A 21789-nucleotide genomic window follows, 5' to 3' on the forward strand; every position below is an offset into this window, starting at 1 on the left:
ATCCTTATCGGATGTAGACGGATCAAAACTGACCAAATATTTAACAGCAGCAGAATATGCCAAGGAAATCACTGCATGGTCAGATCTGGGATTAGAAAAAAAATTGCAAGACTGAGTAACTTTATACAATTAAGTTGCTTCCTTAGATGCAGCAGGGTGGTTGTCAGGTAAACTGCAGGTTGTAATAAAAACATCCTACAGTGTTGGAAGAACAGAAGGAACAAGAGTAGAGTCAGAAAATTCCAGTTATATCAAATCATATATATTTTTTCAATGATACTGGATCATTATAGATATTCTTTTTCTGTATATTTTTTCACTCTGACACCCATCCCTGTGCCCTATGTCCTTTACTGGGTCTAATCAACCCCCAAGTCCAATGCCTGAATTTGAGCCAGGGCAAGAGAAAATCTTAAGGATGCCCTGGGGGCATTGCTGCTAGCCATCTTCAAGCCGAGATCTTTTCATATTTTATGACCTATACCTGTACCTCTCTTCCTCCCTCCCTTGTGGATCATTGTGGCTGCATCCAAGAGGTGGGTGTAAAATGGAGATTTGTGGCATATCATTCTCCTCCATAGCAGCTCAGCCCTATCTTCAACCTTTCCCCCATTGGACCACGTCTCAGAGCGTGCTATCCTCAGTCAACACCAGGGATTATAGCAGGAAATGCTCACAGGATCGTCCTACTTCCCAGGGATGGCAATGCCATCCCTTCCCTGCTACTGTCAGTCACCCAAGCTGTTAATCAAACCTGGATTGACTGGGCCATAGTCGGGGTGTTATCCCTCTACTCCACTGAAGCATCTCTTATTATGGACATGGTCTCAGAAGATCATTCTTCTAAGGGACTATCAGAAAAACCACTCTCCTCAGAATCACTCAAGACGAAAGAAAGCAAAAGTTGTTCCCTCAAAATAATTTCTCTGTTCCTTATACTGGGAATCTTAACACAAGGAAAAAATTAGTTTCCTTTTACCAGTAAAGCCTGAGTGAAACAGGTCAACAGCTTGAACTAAGCCCTGATCCAAGACCAATAAATAATTCCTGTCTAGAAGTAACACAAACAGGGAAAGATAAATGTTTAATTTTCTGCTTTTTTACAGGAATTTCCATAGAAGCAGACCTACTCTTTTCAGCCACATCACCCTTGTGGACAAGCATGCAAGTCAGGATAGGCAGGGAGGCATTCTCTCTTCTTCCTCAGAGACCAAAAAAGTGGCTTTCCCTTGTCCACCAAGGACATTCCTACAGCCACAGAGAATGTGTCTAACCACTAAGTCCATGGTGGCTATAGGAACTATACCAGAGGTTGCCAAGGTAGAAGACAAGTTGTCTAAGGAAACAGAAATGACCACAGCAGAGTCGCCCATCTGTGGTTGAGGCATATTTGTATCCGGATGAAGGGGCCAAGACTGTCTGAAAAATGTCTTCTTTTTGTGACTGGAGGGATGAAATACAAAGACTGGTAAATTGTTCCATGGTGAAGCTGAAATGAAGCCTGAAAAGTCTGGGTAAGACTGACAGCAACAGTCAGTAAAAAGGTAAGTGATAAAAAAAAAAGTAGTTCTTTCCACCAAAAATCACAATGAAAACACAACATATGCTTACCCCAACCCCTAAAAGTAATTTAACAAATGTTTTAAACTGAAAAACAAGCATAAATTACAGTTTTACCTACTTTTTTTCCACAAAAGTAAAAAGTCACACATCACTGTTAAAGTCACTGAATGTCAGGTGACAGTCCAATAAAACACTTTTTCCTAGCTTAAAATATGTAACTTTACACATTAACTTTCTGTTAAAAATTTAAACTGTGGAAGGTCCCCCCTGCCCACAGTGGAACTTACCTGCCTAACAACGGAAAAACACTAGTTGACCATCAATCCTAGAAAGCCTACAAGAGAAGAACTCTGACAGCAGAAAAGCTCTGAAGGGCTTGCAGCCTAAACCACTGATCTTCTTCTGCTCGGGTGGTCATTGGTTTTGGTCCACAGAAGGTGCCATTAAGCTCTGGAAGCTGGCTGGCTATTAAACCCTGTGCAAGGTGTAACCCATATAGCTAAGGCTACTACAGCAGTGATCAAAAGATTAACATCCATCAAGGAAGATCTTCAGTGTTGGGCGTCCAAGGTGGTGCAGCGGTTAGCGTTGTCACCTCACAGCAAGAGGTTCTCCGGTTTGATTCTTGGCTGGGGGTGCCTTCAGTGTGGAGTCTGCATGTCCTCTCTGTGGTCACATGGGTTTTCTCCGGGTGCTCCGGTTTCCTCCCACATCCCAAAGACGAGTGTGTGCGTGTGTATGCCTTTTGTGGAAGGTTGGGCACCGGGGCTGGCAACTCAACACCATAAAACTCCACTGCCAGTCATGAGCAGACAGATGATCCGCTGTGGCGACCCCTAACCGGGAAAAGCCGAAAGAAGAAGGAAGATCTTCAGTGTTACAGCTCTAAGTCTGTCTCATTAAATCTAGTCCAAAAGACTCGCTCAGTCTCACACATGACTGCAAGTACAAATACAACATCTAAATGGAACTATTCCAGTTACTATAAATCATGTCAAACACAAATCTGTAATCTTTAGCACTGCTTAAGCCATATAATGGAGCTCAAATGATGCGGTAAAAAATGTTTCTTAGTACTGACATACACTACATATAAATACATTCAGATTTATATCAACTCTAACCCCCCTAGCAACTGTAACTCAACTACCCGGTTTAATTTAAAATTATCTCCATACATATCAAGCTGCCAGATTCGCAAAAAACTTAGCTTAGTCACCAAGTTCAAGTTACTGTTATTCAAAAAATATAAAAGCATGCTCATGATGAAAGGCAGTACACTGCTTACCCCCTTTATTCTTATATAAGGGATATAAAAACAATTTACAATACTGTAAAGATAAAAAATAATAGCCCAGACTTGATATATTGCAATGGTCTTTGTGCAATGTGCAAGTTGGGGGTACAGCAATACATCTAAGGCACTGTCTTTTCTTTCCAAGCTTAACAGTTAACACTGTTAAATTAGTGAAACTAGACCTGTTACAGGTACACACTCTTCAGTCACAGTATAAACATTTATTTATTCTGAATGCTCTCTTTTCTTGTGTTTCTTTTTCTTGGATTTATCTGTTTCAGTTCTGTCCTTTCCTTTATTTGTATTTTCACTCTGCACTTTGTTTTGCTTAGCAGGAGAGCTATGTCCAAGTCCATTTTTGTCTCCCGACTCACTAATTTTCCTTTTTCTGTTCTTTTTCTTTTTTCCCCGATGCCCTTCTCCAGATTGTTCATTACTGCTGCCAGTAATTTCTTTCTGCTGCCCAACAGATACCTTCTTCCTATTTTTACGTTTTTTGGTTTCAGGTAAAAAGCCCTTTTTCTTTTTCTTTGTACTTTCTGTGCTTTCAGTAACCAAAGGCTGCTGTTTCTTTGCTTTCTTTGGTCGCCTACATAAAAATAAAATAAAATAAACAGTGGTATTAAAATGAATTTAGCATAATGAATGACTGCAATAAAATGAAAAGTTATGTACTTACCATAACTAGGTATCTGTGTTGTCCATTTTCATTCCTTCTCACTAATGGGTCTTTGATCCAATATCGGATCAACTCAGCTGTTTTTTCAAAGACTTGGGATCAGAGTCTCAAGCTTCTCTCTCTACCCATAATGCACCATACTTTCCTCAACTCCCCAGATTGAGTTTGCTGTCCTATAACTAAAACAGGTTGCTACAACTATAGAGAAAGAAAGCTTATGAGGCTCAAACCTGGAACCCATGGGTTCTGAATTCTTCCTAGCACTTCTCAAAGGCACCAGGCCAGGGGATGGATGGGAGAGGATGTCACGAGGAATATGGAAAACACAGACACCTAGTTACTGTAAGTACATCATTTCTAAATCTGATGCTGTCGTTTTCATTCCTCCTCAATTATGGGTCAGAGTTCCCAGCTATGGAAGCATTGGGTGACCCTTAAGGTGCCAGAGCATGGTCGAGTCAAAGGATGCACTGGTCCTAGAAACAATATTCAACTTATAATGTGCAATAAAGGTACGAATCTTAGACCAATTGGCTGCAGCACAAACTTCATCAATTGTGGCTCTGGAAGAGAAAGAGAATGAAGTAGCCATAGCCCTAGTGGAATGAGCCTTGGGAGATCGGGCAAGTCAATACCTTTCTCAGAGTAAATGAATGAAAATCAGTCTGTTATCCATTTAGATAAAGTGATTTTCGAAACTGCCTGCCCTGACTGGCTTGCTGAGGAGGAAACAAACAGCTGATAAGACTTCCTACGATTCTTTTTTTCTGTGGAGGTAGAAACGTAATTGTCTGTGAACATCCAGAAGATGCAAAATGTATTCACTTTTGCTCAAAAAGTTGGGAAAGAAAACTGGCAACTGAACTGATTGGTTAATGTTAGACTCCATGCCACCTTAGGCATGAAAGATGGATTTGTTCTTAAGGATAGTTTATCTTTGTGAAAAATGATATAAGGAGGTTTGGCTAACAAAGCTTGAAGTTCTGATATTCTCTTAGCAGAAGTAAGCACTAGTAAGAAGATCGTTTTTCAAGAAAGAAATTTTATGTCACAAGAATCTGTCAGTTCAAAAGGCATCTGGGTAAGGCCTTGCAGTACCACCATGAGATGCCAAGGAGGAGAAGGATCTTTTACTGGAGGTCTAAGATGAAAAACTCCCTTCATGAAAGCCTTACATAATTTGGAAGAAAAAAGGGATGAATTTCTCTTCCCAGCATGAAAGCTGGATATGGCAGCCAGTTGGATTTTGATGGTGGAAAAATTAGTTACTCCTTGAAAGAGTGCTATGAAAAAGGAGAATAGAAGCTGTAGATGCTAAGAAAGGATCAATAATTTCCTTTCACACCCAAATAGAAAGCCTCCTCCACTTGCTATTGTAGGCCTTTTTAGTGGAAGCCCTCTGAGAGGCCAGGATAATGTCACGTACGGATGGGGTGAGCCTGGACTTTCTTAAATTAATGGAACTGGAGAAACCATGTCAACAGCTTGAGGGCATGAAGATTGGAAAACTATCTGACAAGTCAGAAATTAGATCCCATATGGGATCCAGAGTCCAAGGCAGATACTTCAGGTGAGAAAAAAGAAAGGGGAACCCCACCTGGCAAAGCCAGAAAAGGACAATGAGGATTAAAGAACTCTTCAACCTGCTGGGTTTCTGTAGAGCTTTTGGTATCAATGGTAATGGGGGGGGGGTGAGCATAAAGGAGACCCGTGGACCAATTGTGGACTAGAGCATCTCTCGACAACTTTCCCTCTGGGGGGATAAAAGCAAAATACTGGTTGCACCTGAAGTTCAGGGGACAGGCAAAAAGGTCGCAATGAGGTTAGATGCAATGGCTGAATATCTTGTTCGCTACTGATTATTTGAGGGACCACTCATGAGGGGGCAAAATTGACCCAAGTCTCTCTTCTAGAATGCTGGTTACCCCTGGACTGTGTGTTGCAATTAGAAAATGGTCTGAAGATATCGCCCATTCCCAAACTCTCATGGCCTCCCTGCACAACCGGTAACAATGGATTCCTCCTTGTTTGTTGATGTACCAGACTACGACTACTGACATGTTGTCTATGTGAATCACAATCATCCCTAGAGGGAGAATGAACTAGAAGACTTGCAACTTAAGGAAGACTGCTCTCATCTCTATGACATTGATATGCAGTTTGTTCTCTGAAAATGACCACATGCCTTGGGCCATCTTCCCTAGGAAGTGCCCCACCCCCACCGGGAAGTGTCTGTAGTCACTGTGGCTATGTCGGGGGGAAGAGGGAGGAGTCTGCCCAGAGAAAGACCATGTGATTCCAGCCACCACTGTAGACGACTCCTGCAGATCTGAGAAAGTTTCACGGAAGCAGACAGTGGGTGACAAAGAATGGACCACTGAACCTCTATGGTCCACCGGAGATTTCTCATTATAAAGAACCTCGCTAAGGTGACTAGCACAATTGCAGCAGCCACTGACCCTAGAGCCTGTAAAACCAATTTGGCTGGTGGTTGCAGGTGATCTAGTACATCTTGAACATGTCTCAGGGATCAAATGTGGTGTATTGGCAAGGAGGCCACTTGTGTCATTCAATTTACTTGCGTTCCTATGAACACAGTTTTGAACAGGTGTCAAGTTCGATTTTGTTAAGTTTATGGTAATGCCCAGGTGGTTGAAGACTCTCACTAGATAGTCCCTTGACTGTATCAGAAAATGCCTTGTCGGTGCAGTAAGGAGACAATCGTCTAGATATGGAAATACATGGAATCCCTTTAGCCTCAGGCGAGCAGCTATGACTGCCAAACATTTGGTAAACACCCAGTGGGCTGTGGACAAGAATTTCTCACTTATCTGACCAAAAAAACACCAATACCACTAACTCGTCACTGGAACCACGTCTGTGCGCACCGCGTGGCAAATGAGATCTGGGGAGTTGAGGAAGGTATGGTGCAGTATGGGTAGAGGGAGGAGCCCGAGACTCTGATCCCAAGTCTTGGAAAGTGGCCAAGTCGAATCCGACATCAGAGCCAAGACCTATTAGTGAGGAGGAATGAAAAGGACGACATCAGATCTTAAATTCAAGAATCAAAGATTGGCAAACTTATTTTCAGTCAAAAGCTGTAGAAGTAAATATGACTATCAGCTTGTACACAGATCACTCCAGCATGGCAAGTACTCCCAACAAGCTGTACACTTTGTGCAGGTGCTAAATCCTACCATGAAAATACTGGACAGGGACACTGCATGTTCTACAATTCAAGGAGCACAGTGATTGTGAAACAATGCCAAAATGCCTGAGACATACAGATCAAAGAAATGCATACCTCTTTCAAGAATACTATCTAGTGATACAGCTGTTTCAGAGATTTCTCTCAATTAGTACTCAGAATACCCTGTAACCATAACACAATCAATTACTGAAGCGCTGAACTCCTTTCCCCATGCAGCTACATACAAAAATAGAAAATCTTGCTCTGTAAACATCAGAGCTTCACACGTCTTGAACTGATTGTGGGTAATTATTAAACTTGTACGTGAATTTACAAATCTAAAATTGAGGCCAAGACTGTGACTAAAAGGGCAACAAAAAAATTTATTTATTTAGCATTTGTTTACTGGAAAAATCAGACTAGGCAACAGTGTCCCCTTTCAGTGGGGTACTGGGGTACAAAGATCTAACAATGTAAAATGCATAATATACAAAAATCATATAGACATAATCAGTACAGTTAAATAATTTAAATGCTGGTAAAGTAAGATGTAAATGCTGGTAAAGTAAGACAGTCAGTGTATAACTCAGACCAATAGAGCACAACAGATATATAGACTATGTATATAAGCACAGGAGTTTTACAATATTGGCTTGAAATAATTTACAGAGCGAGTTAAGGTGAGAAGGAAATTTTCAGAGTTAATTTTCACCTAAGAATAGCTAAGGTGGGAGTGTAAATCTGGATAGGAGAGAGAAGGCACATCAAGAGGGACATGACTAGTAACAAGAAGTAAAAAAGAGGAAAGGAAAGAATGGAACAGGAAGGTGGAATAGGCCCAACCAGCTAACATGGTGAACAAATGTGTATTTATTTATTCTACTTGCAGAGAAACAAAAATGCTTCAACAATAAATCTGCATTACACGAGTGAGAAGAGGACAGTAGCTTGGGGACACTGATAAAAGCTTACTTGTTTCTGCTCAAAGACATCAAATGTTTACATCAAACCCCATTTTAATCTCAACTTCATGTACTTTGACAACGCTCATGGGTGCTAACTAACAGGTATAACTGATGGTAAGGTCATAATTCTCAGCACTGCATACAAAGCTGCATGTTCTATACCACTTAAAAGCAACAGATGAGCTTCAAGTAATTGTGCAACAAATGCAAGATATAAACGGGGAATACAGTCTGGTACCAAATGCTGCCAATAACCCTTCTATGGTCATTTGCAAAACTATTTTTAATATGTAGAGGCATGCTTAGGCCCATACTTTTTTGCAGTGCTCAGTACATTTTCACTTTACAGAGTTTACATAATTTACCATTTTCAATGAACAGCACATTTTTATTACAACTGCTATACCCTCATTTAAGTTGTAACACAGAGGAAAAACTAAATTTAACCATCATGCGAGTACTCATCACAACTAAAGATCTTTGGAGGACCTTTTGCAGTGACCAGAAAACATTGTAACCCTACAATATTTGGGGTTCACACCACAGATGAACCATATATTGTATCCCCATGTCAGGTTTATGGAGCATGTGCCCCTTCACTCCCCACCTTTTGCACATCAGCATGAACCAGAGTCCACCTGCAAGAAAACATAGCGACTATGAGAATGCAATACAGGAATTTCTGCTCCAACTTTAGGAAACAACTTGGAAGCCCATGCAGTAGGGTTATGGAGGAAAATAATAACATGCAACACTACAGAGGGTTTTCTTCAACTTTAACTGATATGTTGCATATTGCTACATTTAAGGGACACACTGCAGTGGATGGAACATGTACGAATAATCCCAAGTTACCCCAAAAGGGGTGGAAAGACCACAAAAGGTTGATGGAAGGAAAAGGGCAAAAAGCTCTGCCTCTCCAAAACATACTCTACTCTGTAATAGAGGCTCAGGCTGCAGGGCTTTCCAAGGGCATGCATAGAAGATCAGGTGGGCAGTGAGCACATTTAAGAAACAGCAGTTGTGACCCCCCCCACACACACACACACACAAATTAGTGTGATCTTTTACAGAGCTAATCAAAGTTCTGTTGATGTTTTGGTGACAGAACATTGTGAAGTGAGCACTTAATTTAAGACTTTGACCATGTCAATTTGGTCACTGCAACAAGTTTCCCCAAGTAACGGTCTGCAAATTTTCAGTGTTTTTGTAATTCCCTAAAGAGAATTTACCTTCTAACAAAAAGTCTGCAGGGATAAAGAGAAGGTGTGGACTAAGATTTGGGTAAAAGGAGAGAAGAAAGGGATGTACCCCCCCAGCACCCAGTGGTCTCATGATTTAGACTGGAAGGTGGGTGGGATTCAGTACTGAGCAGTAATGACACCCGGGCATCTCCCATTATATTAAGTTCTATGTTCATCATGTAGTTCACTGCTGCAATCATAACTTCAGCGAAGGTTGCCAGAGCAGTCCCTACAAATTGGGGGGGGGGGGGGTAGCTAATGAACAGATACAGCTAAGATGCCTTCGAAGATGGTACAAGCAAACCCTGCTCTGGCCCTAGAGAAGAGACCCAGCCTATAATGTTTGGAAAAAATATGGACACAGGATAAGGTGGCTGCATCCAAAATATTCTGTGTACTACCCTCTTTTAAAAAGGTAGTGGCAGTGGCCATGGCCCTTGTAGAGTGAGACCTAACTTTACTAAGTAAAGGTTTTCCCATGGGTTTTCTAGCAGTTAATGAATACAATGTGCAAACCATTAAGACTGTCTTAAGTGTCTGAGAACAGACAATATTTTTTTGTCCTAGGCAAATGCCACAAATACATGTTCTGATTGTCTGAATTCTTTAGTTCTGCCTAAACAGAGTCTCATTTGCCTGTGCACATCAAGGAAATGTACATTCCCTTCTTCCCTTACTTTTCAGAGCTAGAAAAAATGCACATTATGGTTTAGAGCCACTTCTTTGATCATCTTGTGCATAAAATAAGGGTTAGTATGTAAGGCACCTCTATCCCTGTGAAACATGAGGGAAGGTTCTTTGCACATCAAGGCCTGGAGTTCAGAAATTCTCCTTGCAATGCAATCAGAAGCAGCTGCCTTCCAGGATGGGTTTTCTGGTTCTGCAGAAGCAGCTGTTTCAAAGGGATGCAAAATTAGCTTTTCAAACATGAAATTCAAGTCAGCTGAAGCCAAAGCCTGTCAGAAGGCCTGACATGAAGGATGTCCTTCAAAAACTGCTTGACAGGTGGTATTGGCTAAGGGGGTGGGGGCTCAAAGGGCAAGCAGGTAAGCTGAAATGTGAACTTGAAAAGCTCCTCAAGTAAGTTTACAAAGACATAGACATGAACTGATGTAATAATACTGAAATTAAAATTACAATGATAATAAAATGCTATATTTCAATGGTAAAAAACTGTACAAGTTATTATACAAACACAATTTAAATTAATATAATAGAGGTAATTCTGTGGATATATTTCATAAGCAGATGAAGTATGCTATAAAAGTAAAACAGATAAAAAGGAGACAAGCATTTACAATTCAGTGGGATTAGATGGTGAAGAGCAAGAACTGAGCTAAGAGTTAAAGGAAAACTTCCTGAATTAAGAGTCTTAAAAGCATTAAGGTAAGTTACTGATTTATAGATGTAGGAATTCTGTTCCAAGTTTTAGCTATACAGTTGAAGTACAGACTGGGATCAGATAGTTTGACATTTGCAGATGTCTAGGAGTTGTCTGGCAGAGGACCTAGGGTTTCAATTATGCCGACAGTGACGAGGAACAGTGCTAAGAGGAGGGACTGTTTATTATTTTGTGAGTTGAGAGCAACTGAATGTAAGACGGATAATGGGGCAGTTCAAGACAGTTTAAAATTTCTAGGGCTAAGCAATGATGGGTTCCATGAGGTCTATCAGTGGCAAGTCTAGCCACTTTATTATAACACTGTTTATCTTGCTTATGCTAGAGGCCTGAAGATTAGTCAGAAATGGGAACCATACAGAATTGTGGGTAGGAGATGCACGGTAGCTAGAGTTACTTTGGCGGAATTAGCAAATAATTTCCTAGCCCTGTACAACATTCTGAGTTTCTGATTTTTTTGTGCTATTATGAGTATGCACCTTTGTAAAGAATTACAGAAGCTTAGTTTTTTGGGATAAAGTAAAAGTTGACTGTTTTGAAGGCAATTCTCTAAAGAGTTAAAGGCCTCTGATGTTGTAATTTGAAAATGGTTAACACTATCAGAGCAAGAGATGAGGGTATCATCACATCTGCATATTGTGTAAGGGTAGCCAGTTTGGAGGATGTATACAGATTACTAAATATGTTGAAATGGAGGGGACCAAGGACACAGCTTTGAGAAACACTGTAACTAACAAGTAGGTAAGGATAGAGAGCAGACAGGTAACTAGAGAACCACTGCAGGGTAAAGTCGATTGAACCTAAACAGGATAACTGTAGCAGAAGGTTTTTATGAGGAACTGTGTTGAACGCTTTAGATAAATTGAGGAAGAGCTCTGTTAGAAATGCTACATCTACCGTAGAACACTTCAGTGCAGAATCAAAATAAGAGAGCAAGTAGTCTCGGATGGAAAAGAACGTAGTGATAAAAGGAAGAAAACTTTTTATCCACCATCCACAAAGTGAACCTTATCTACTTTGATGTGTAAGATGAACTAGTGGCTGGCTTCCTGACAACTAGGAGAACTGAAAGCACTTCATGCAGCACATTATATATGGCTACTGTCAAGACCTCTACAAATATGTAGGACCAGGGAAGGGTGCAGTGCGCAAACCATACCATGTCCTGCATAAATAACAAGAAAAAAAACAGAAGAATAAACTTCCAACTCAAAACCAGTAACTATCCAAAAGGTGCAAGGAAGAGCTCTGAATGTAGGATGTAGTCAACCTTTTAAAAGGTTGACTACATCCTGCATTCGGAGCTCTTCCATGTCTTGCATAAAGAGATCAGGTACCACAGGATACCAAATTTGATGAATTCAGTATCATCGTGCCCTGGCTCCAGGATCACCAACAAAATGTTGACACAACCTACAAACTGTATTCTCTTCTCTCTCAAATGACAGCCACATCAAAAACAAACTTACTGAAACTATAGATAGAACTCAAAAATAGTGTGTTTTGTACAAACCCCCATAACCACAAACTATATACTGCTGAACAACCAAGGGGAAACAGAAATATCCTGCAAAGGTGAAAAAGTACTAACACAAACCACAAACTTATACTGCAGCATCTAACACAAAGCATAATTAAGGAGAACACTGGAGTTGGTGGCAAGACAAACTTACACTCCACCACAGGGAAAATGCACTCGAGTCCAGTATCCCAGGATGCAGCCTCATAAGCAGAACTGTGGCAAATTTACAATGATTTTACTTGCAAGGATCTCTACTTTGGGAGCACCCCATTCCTCTTCCAGCATATCGTACTTTGATTCTCATACATAACTGGCGGGCCAGTCATACTAAGGGTGCCCCTCTCCTGGACACCACATACCCCTGAAAATCTTGGACAACAAAAAACAAATGCCAGCTGATGACTCGATCTCACAAGACTCTGATCGTCTGCTAAAGATTACGGTGAGCCCAACCAATTATAGGGCCACAAAAAGAATGTCCTAAGAAGTCTGGACACCAAGCCAAACTACTATAAGCTGCTGCTGATGGGCCACAAGTGTAGGGACTTTTTGATGATGTGGTAAGAATGTAAATATTGCACAACTATCAACCAATGGTTTCACTTCAGAATCCTGAAATATTACCATCCTGAATTTCAAAATACTTCATAATCTGGACGCCCAAAATCCTGAAAATTCAAAATCCTGAATCCCAAAAGACTGAAAACACACAGGATACATATACTGACTGTAGAGAACACAAACCAGATTACATTCCATCAAATATAAGCAGGGGGGCAAGCCCCCCCTTGACCCCCCACATCCCCTGCTACTTAAATATATCAACTCCAAGACTGCACTTCACTATACTATCATGAGTTATGTTGTAGTATGGCAAGTTAAAAGGGAATGTTACTAAGGTTACAACAGGCAGTCATGAACACATGTAATGGTATGTTTGCCATTTTTTTTCTGTGGAATGCAATCTTGGAATTTACATATTTAATTAGTAGGGAGTGTGGGGGTGCAGGGGGGCTTGCCCCCCTGTCCATACTTGGTAAAAAGTGCTATCCTTTGTCTTGTATATGTTTCTCTGCGTCCTTGTAATGGAATATTGTAATTTGTTGTGTCCTGTATATTTTCAGTATTTTGTGATTCAGGATTTTGGGTTCTGGGATTATGAAGTTCAGGATTGTGATATTTCAGGATTCTGAAGTGAAACCCAACCAATATACCATATATGTGCTTTCATCAGTTCATTTACCCTTAGGTCCACTGTTAGGATTAATTATGAATATACATATGTATAGCTTGACAAATAGGAACCTCCATACACACACACTTGAATGACATAAGCAATACCAATAGCAGTTGTTGGATGGACAACCTGTTCATGGAATCATATATTATTAGCAAGAGTGTTACAAGTATACACAGTACAGAACTCCCTGATATACCATGCATGTTGGGAAGAATCCCTAACAGTACAACAAGACCTCTGAAAAGGTTGAGGCTGGGGAAAAAGCCAATATGTTAAAAAACAAGTACCAAAAGATGCCCAACTCCTGAAATCATGTTCAAACTAACACTACCCAGTGAAGATGAGAACCGATGACCAAGCAGCCGCAACACAAATATGTACAGTAGAAACATTCTTGAAGCAAACAGTAGAAGCAGTCACACTCCTGGTGGAATGGCTTTAACAGATTTCCAATGGTCAGTTACAAATCTAATAGCAAACCACCACCATGCAGTTAGCAATCAACTTGGAAAAGGTTTGCTTTGTCAATACAAGCCCCTTACTCATTGGAGCTAAGCAGAAAAACAGGTGATTCATTACCCAGAAATTCAAGTACACTTTTCATGTACAAACTGAACTGGTGATGCATGCCTGTTTAGGTAAAGAACAGAAGATAATAAACAGGCTGGTGGAACACACTGATCCAGTTTTGAAGAGGAAATGTGGGTTGTTTCTAAAGGACATGTGATCCTTAAGAAACAGCAAATACATTTGCATACAAATAAGGGCCTGAAGCTCCAGGACCCTGTGAGATGTGATTGGCCACCATAACAACCAACTTCCAACAGATATACATCAGAACCACTGAACAAGCAGGCTTGAATGTAAGATTGCCAAATCTGTCAACCATGAAATTCAAGTCTCAAGGATGGAAGAGATTTTTTAAAGGTAAGTAGGAACGCAGAATTCCATTAAACAACTGCATGACCAGCTTGAGCTGGGGTACAGAGTTCTGTCCTGCCGAGTTTCACCTAAAAGATGTCAATGTCTATTTTGCCAGTCCTCATGTCCTTAATCCCAATTCCCCTAATATTACAGTTCCCAAGCTGTAACTGCTGCTGTTGAAGTTAGTTTCACACAATCAATGCATTTAGTGCATCTGTCCTATCATGGTGTTTGTCCTTTCTACATGGATGTTTTGGCTGTAGAGTTGGTAATAAAATATGATGGAATGTGGAAGAATGCAGCATGTCCATGTGACATCTTGAGTTACTTGTCACCACATTAGAAGCAAAAAAAAAAAAAATTCTCCATAAAAAGCCATTTCTTTTTATTGGGGAAGCTTGCTATAACAAAAGCTCCTTGTAGTGAAATGGTTAACATGGTGAAGCCAAATTTAACATTTTGCTGCAATGAAGCATTTTCTATCTGCGTGTTTAAAGGATAATTCCACAAATTTTTGTCAAGAACTCTCAAATCAGGATTGAAAGACAACCTTTTAAACAATGGCATGTATCATTTCAGACTGACAGTCCAGTATGTTGCATTATACTCAGTTTTCACCGATGTAGATAAAGAAAATCTGTGGATTTTGTGGAATGTAGCAACAATAAAAAGCTTCTCTTCACTAAATTGTCAAGACATCTGCATTTTTAAATGATAATTCCACATATCTTTGTTAAGAACTCTCAAATGAGGATTGAGAAACAACCTTTTAAACACTGGCATGTATCATCATTTCGCAGTGACAGTCCCATATGTTGCATTATACTCTGTTTTCACTGATGCAGATAAAGGAAATCTATTTTGTGGAATGTAGCAAGAATAAAAAGCTTCTCTTCACTAAATTGTCATGACAACAGATGTAAGAATCTTACATATTTCTCCAGACAGTTACATTTCCGTCTGTGCAAATATGTCATGGCTACACTCTGTGCTGCTGTCAAACCCGCATTGCATTCCCTAATGGTAGAACCAGAGTATCGAATGAACGTTCTTTAAAAAGTTAAGCACAAACTCTGAAAGGGTTCCTACTACTGCCCTTAGACACTTAAATGCACAGGAACTTCACTGCCACAGTCTAAAACAGTGCATTATACTCCAACCCCATTATATTTATGGGCTGCAATTAAATAAGAAGCCAAAATTGTATACCCGTCACTAATCATTTCTATCACTTCAAATATGTGAAGGCTAAAGATTTCTGTGCTGAGGGGGCAATGTATTTCAGCACTGAGCTACACTGAAATCACTAAGGGTAGAATGACACAAGTGCATTGTGCACATCAATGTCAAAAGATACCTCTATGAAAGTTATGAATTCTAAAAAAGTAAGACAGACTTTTTTTTTTATAGACATCAAACAAATGTAAGGCTTGGGTGAAATTTATACACAGCCAATACATGCAGTGCTTAATAGACATTTCACTGTCATAGTCCTGCATGGTGTTTTTATCACTGGTTTCCAATACACACCAAATATATAACTTTTATCTAGTGGGGAAGGCAGCACACATTTAGAATATACTTTAAGATTACATTGCTCCAGAAGTATAAATCCCACAAAATTCCCCAAAAGAAAATGTTTTTGAGACTCCAAGCTTGACATAACCAAAAACACGATGTGCACATGGCACAATAAGTTGTAATCAGCTTCAACAGTGAGCTGCATTGAAATCCCTAAGAGTAGAATTCAAGTCTTAGGTGCTTTCTGTACTTGTGAATTCTACTGCAACTTCCTAAATGTTTTGTTAAGAACTCTCACAACTGACATACAGGCTTTCATACAGAAATACCAAAATGCATGGTTTTACAGCCCTTCACTACCACACTGGCAAGTAGTATTAGACTCAGTTTTAATTAGAGATGGGTATGCAGCTTCTGCTCAGGGTAGAAAATGGAGAAACAGTTCACAATATACATTTATGGATTTGTTCAACAAATGTGTCTTCACTGTGCTGTCACATTATGTCCGATATAAGAATTATGTACATTCTCTAAACAAAGTTAACATTTTTGTGACTGCAAACTTGGCATAACTAACACTCCATGTCTTGCGGGTTCATAGGTAGGTATGAGGCTATTGGCCCAAGGGCCTACGTAAGCCTAGCCAACAAGGTTCCCTGGCTTACGCCACCCAAGAAAGTTATTTTCCTGTGCCACTGTCGAGCAGAGACACAGAAGTTATCCCCAGGGTGTATTTCCTATTTTTCTTCATTTTTCTTGAAGAGTGCTAATGAAGAACTTTGCTTGACATAGATGGGTAGCCTGTTCCAGAGTATGGGAAGTCTCTGGGACAGAACTCTATCCCTCCAGCATGTCCTGTTTATTGTGGTGACAAGGTTTAGGTCCCTAGAGCATGTAGCTTGGAGGGATTGGGATTTCTTTAGGTGTAGCATGTCCAAAAGCTCTGGGTTTGACATAGCTTTATATGTTAGGCAGAGATCACCTCGGAGTAGGCAATATGCTACGGAGTAAAGCTGAAGTTTTTTGAGGCGGTCAGTGTAGGGCATTTGTTTAAGGCCAGTAATCCTCTTTGTGAGGTACTTCTGTGGCCTTTCCAGCTGCTGCAGATGTCTTGTGAGGTACATTCCAAAAGGGGCATTGTACTCTATAATGGATCTGATTGTCGAGCAGAGGGGAACAATGACCTCTTTTTTCCTGGATGAGAACCATTTTATGATGAGGTGTGCCACGTAGAAGGACTTCCTGACTACTGTGGCGATATGACTATCAAAGGAGAGACTACTGTCCACCTGGGTCCCAAGGTCTCTTATTACACATTCAGTGTTAAGTAGATTGCTGCCTTTGTGGTAGTTCATGAGTACAGAGTTTTTACCAAAGGGGATAACACTGCACTTTTTGGCATTGAGCTTGAGGCCATGGCTCTGGCACCAGGCATCTATCTCAGCGAGGCCCTTCTTTAGGATGTCCACATCATTTGGGGACTTGACTATGGCTCCTAGTTTGCAGTCATCTGCGAACTTCATTGGCCAGAGGCCTTCTGTGTTAGCCTGTACTTCAGAGAAGTAGATACCAAACAGGACAGGTCCCAGGACAGAACCCTGTGGTACTCCACTTGTCACTGCTTTGAGGTCAGATTTGGAGTCTGCAACTTTTACAGTGTGGGTTCTGTCAGTGAGCCAGTTGGCAACCCATCTTGTGACATAGGGATTTATACCTAGTTTAGTGAGTTTAGCTATAATTCCAGAATGGGGGATGGTGTCGAAAGCCTTAGTGAGGTCAAGATAGGCTTTGTAAACCACCTTAACCTCATCTACGACTTTGATGACTGCCTCAAAGAAGTCGATCAGGTTCAGGAGGCATGATCTGCCTTTTACAAACCCGAACTGGGTGGGATCCATAGTCTGGAGGTTACCAATGTCTTTGTTTATGAGTTTCATGATGATACGTTCCATGGCCTTGCAGAACAGGCTCGTCAGGCTAATAGGTCGATAGTTCCCAAGATCAGTGGTGGCTCCCCCTTTGTGGAGTGGGATAACTGATGCGGTGCGCCATTCAGTGGGCACAAAGCCTGATGCAAGGGTATTATTGAACATGGTGCTTAAGTGGGGAGTCAGTTCATTCTGAAGTTCATGTAAAACGCAGCCTGGGATGTTGTCCAGTCCCATGGATGCTGTGTTTTTGGCTTTAGAGTGTGCAGCTTTTACCTGCGTAGTTGTGATTACAGGGACTCTGCATTCTTTCTGTATAGATATGGGCCCTTTAGGGAGTGAGGGGAGGTAAAGTTAGCACTGAAACTATCTGCCAGGATGTTGGCAATATCAGTCGGTTCTGTAATTTTCGTGCCGTTGTGCTGTAACTCAGAGCAGATCTGGATGTTGCCATCAAGATTCTTGACATAGCTATAGAATGCTTTGTGGTTGTCCTAAGAAGTAGTGGCGATTTCGTAGCTAGCTCTGGAGGATCTTATAAGGGATCTCAGCCTCTTACTGAGGCTGACCAGGGAGCTCCCTCCAGTCATGGGGTTTTACTCTCTTTTACAACAGTTTCTTCCTTCTGTTGTCAAATTCATCAGTGCGCTGCTCCAAAACCTCAAAGGCTAGAATGACAGTCTTAGGTACATTTTATATATAAACATCCTGCTTTAGTGTCAGAAAGGAGTTGTTCAGAATTCTCAGAAGAGTCTGACAAATGAGTACCAAATGTGAGGCTTCATAGGCACTTCACTATTATAGTTCAGCATGCTGCATTTTACTTATTTTTCATTAGGGGTGAGAATATGACTTCTGCTAATGATGAAAATGCAGCACATGTATGGAATATATGTTTAGTGAGTGAATATTGTAGCAGATGCAAAAATTGTATACATTCTTCAGAAAAAGCATGCCATAGCCAACATTCCCTAAGAGACAATGTTGTGAGATCAAAGTTAGCAATACGCTGTACTGAAAATGTGGGTGAATGTCAATCATTGGTGCATTTTTATCTGTGTTTCCATGGATAACTATCTGAAAGTTTTGTGATGAGCTCTCACAGGAGGATTAAAATACTATATTTTAGATATAGACACACACAGTCATTTCACAGGTGCAATCCACTGTACTCTTTATCTCTTTATTAGAGGTGAGTGTGCAATTTCTGTGCAGGATGATAAATGATGCACAAGTGAGACTATATAATTAAAGTACTGTCATGAGATAAGTAAACATCAGAAATACTTTACCAGAGAAGGCAACATTTATTTCTATGCAAATTCATAGTGGTCAAAATTCCCTGTGCTGAGGGGCCAATGCACTACGGTCAAATTCGGCACAAAGTGGATTTTGCACAAGACAATTCCAAAGCAATTCTCTGAAAGCCTAGTTGTCCTTTCTAAAAGAGACAGACAGACATATGACCTTTAAACGCAGGTACCAAACATAACATTTCACATGCATTTCAGTACCCCAGGGTGGAATGTTGCATTACACTCTGCTTCCATAACAGGTAGGTAAACATTATGTCTGGGCAGGGTACTTAATGTGGCACAAATCTAGAATAATCATTTTACCTAAGCTGTCATAAGTTCACAAGTGCTTACTATGGCTATGGACAAGGAGACCATCAAAAGTTCATCCAAATCATCCATGATTGATGGGAGACTAACCATGTCCCCCTCATTAAGCAGTGTTTGTCCATATTTCCCAAATGAAAATCTGTGATCACCAATCCAGTCATTACTAATGGTTTTAAACATTGCTGGAGAAGCATTCTACTTGATTAGTAAAGGGGGCCTATTCCAGAAGAAGGTAAATATTGGGTTAGGTACCTGTTGTCCCATCTGTTGATGATGATGATGATGATGTGGTAATACAGAGTTAGGTCTACAGAATGTGCCTGCTTTACCAATGTTTCTGAGCTGTGTCATTCCTAATGCAGACAGCTAAACAGAAATCATCCCTCAGGAATCTGTATGACACAAACAGAGGAACAGGGCTTTTAGTCTATCTGATGAACTAAGGGTGCTGAAACCAGAGATCTTTTGGTAGGGAAACAACCATTACATCAAAAGCAAAACTCATATATTTCTACTAAATAGGAAAGTTTTTCTTCCCAGTGGATTTCTATCTAACCTCACATTAAAACTCACGTGTAGTAAACTACAACACAGAGTTGTACACAATTTTATACCTAAAATCACCATTTAAATGCATTCATTAGCTGAGAGTCATGACACAGTACACTGACAACTTTTCTATTAATATTTTAAACAGTTTCTGATATTGCCCAATCAGTAAATGATAAAGATCTATTACAGACACAACACGACCACAAAAAATGTAATGCAAGAGCTTTTGTTCTTTTAATAAATATCAGAACTTTACTTACTGACTGGGCAATTTTTTTGTTCTTTAGTTTTTATTTTTGCCAAAGTACGTTGCTTGTAGTTTCCGATATTGATCTTATAATGCTAGGCATGTCTGCTTTCTATTTTTTTGCCATTCATTTCACAATAAACATATACCTTTAACATTAAACAGCTCTAGTGGCACAGACAGATAAAGCCCTCAGTACAGCCAGGTGACCCAAGTTCAAGTAGAAGCTTGAATGCCTGTTGAAGTTGGAGTGGTGGAGATAGGTGTGTCCCGGCTGAGGAGAGGTGTGTGAACTATGACCATCCAATCCCAAAATCTCTCAAAGGAGTGGCAGGGCTGAAAGGATGGTCTCAGAAACTAGTGTTCAGGCATGTAGCTCTAAGTGTGAGTGTATCAGCATGTGTACTCACTTGGGGATTATTGTGGTTCTCGTGGTAAAGCAAGTCACTAGTCACCTTGTTCAGGGGAAGAGGTTGGGTTCTATTCAAATATGCCCTCATTACCAGGTTGCTGGCAAGGGCACAAACCACTCGCATTACAGTCTGAATGATGGCTCCTCCAGATGGCTAGCAGACCCACTGGAGGAACAACAGGCACAGTCCAACAGTGGGGGAGTTTGATGGTTGTCAGGCATGGGAGAAAAATGACCATGGAAAAAATTCTATACGCTTTTTTTTTTGTGATTGACACACTCAACATACATCTGACTGGTATTACTAATGTGCTTTTATGAATGCAGAATCAAACTGTGAATGTCAGTAACAAGTATGACTCAAAAAGGAGAGGCACCCAGTCATCTTTGCCTCTTTTTTATATACTTATTTTCTGCTGAATAATGTGGGTTTATAGGTGGTTATTAGGCTATAAGCTCAAGAGCAATTTTAAGCCTAGCAAAGCTAATCCCAAATTTACAAAAATATTGCTGAAGTGCCAATACCCTAATGAATTTTAGGTGTTACAATACAGGCTTATAAATTTGCGATTTCTCATCCACTGATCTAAATTATATTTGAATATGGTTAGGGACGAGCTTTGCTTCAAATGGAAAGGAATCCTGCTCCAGACAAGGGGTAATCTTTGAGACACATACAAGTCACACAAACATGTCCTGTCATATGTCATAGATGAGGTTTAGGTCTTTGGAGCGGGTATTTCTGATGCTTTATGTTTTGTGGATGTGCAACAAATTCAGTGTGGGATCAGGGGATGCCTTGCAGGCTAGGCATGTATCACTGTGCAGCAATCTGTATGAGACCAAGTACAGGAATTTGGCTTTGATACTGCCCACATAGGACTTGTTGATTTACTGTATTCTTTTTTGTGAGGAATCTTTGTGGTCTATCAAGTTGTTTCAAGTGCCTGGTCAGGTACATGCTGAAGGGTGCACTATAATCAAGGATTGGTCTGATGAGGGCAGGATACAATGGAACAATGACTTCTTTGGACCTGGATACCATGCCCTTACTTATAAGTTGTGCAAAGTAGAATGATTTTCTCAAAGTAGACACATGGTGGTCAAACATCAGATTTAACAAACTGTACTTCTCAGATCCATGGAGTGGGCTGGATAGTATTCTCTCTCAACACAAATCTGATAGCAGGAAGAGATGTTGCACATCACTGAAGGGATAAAGTAATTCTCCTCCTAAAACAAGATGCAAACAGCAACAAATAATGAGATGGATGGGAACATATACTGCAGCAATAGGTTTACACAAACATCTACACTTATGGTGAGTATGCTTACACAGCTGAAAAGTGTTCATCATAAGTATCTTTTCCACAATATGAATAATAAAATGTGGGAAGAGTACTAAAGCAAAATGCATGTAGCTACAGGCTGTGTGTGTGAAGGGAGTCCTTAAGCCCTGCAGGACTGCAAGGGCAAAATGT

General features: G+C 40.4%; 1 protein-coding gene across 2 annotated transcripts in view; it reads right to left on the reverse strand.

Annotated features, from left to right (window-relative positions):
• Positions 1-2823: 2823 nt before the first annotated feature.
• MYBBP1A (MYB binding protein 1a) overlaps positions 2824-21789 on the reverse strand; it is a 1224315-nt gene continuing 1205349 nt past the window's right edge. For both annotated transcript variants that reach the window (XM_044054196.1, XM_044054197.1), the window contains one exon: positions 2824-3449. In XM_044054196.1, coding sequence (XP_043910131.1) covers positions 3086-3449 — 364 coding nt within the window. In that variant the 3' untranslated portion in view covers positions 2824-3085. The remainder of the gene's footprint in view (positions 3450-21789) is intronic.

The sequence above is a fragment of the Protopterus annectens genome, chromosome 13.part0, assembly GCF_019279795.1.
Source record: "Protopterus annectens isolate FY-2018-M chromosome 13.part0, PAN1.0, whole genome shotgun sequence".
Taxonomy (NCBI): Eukaryota; Metazoa; Chordata; order Ceratodontiformes; family Protopteridae; genus Protopterus; species Protopterus annectens.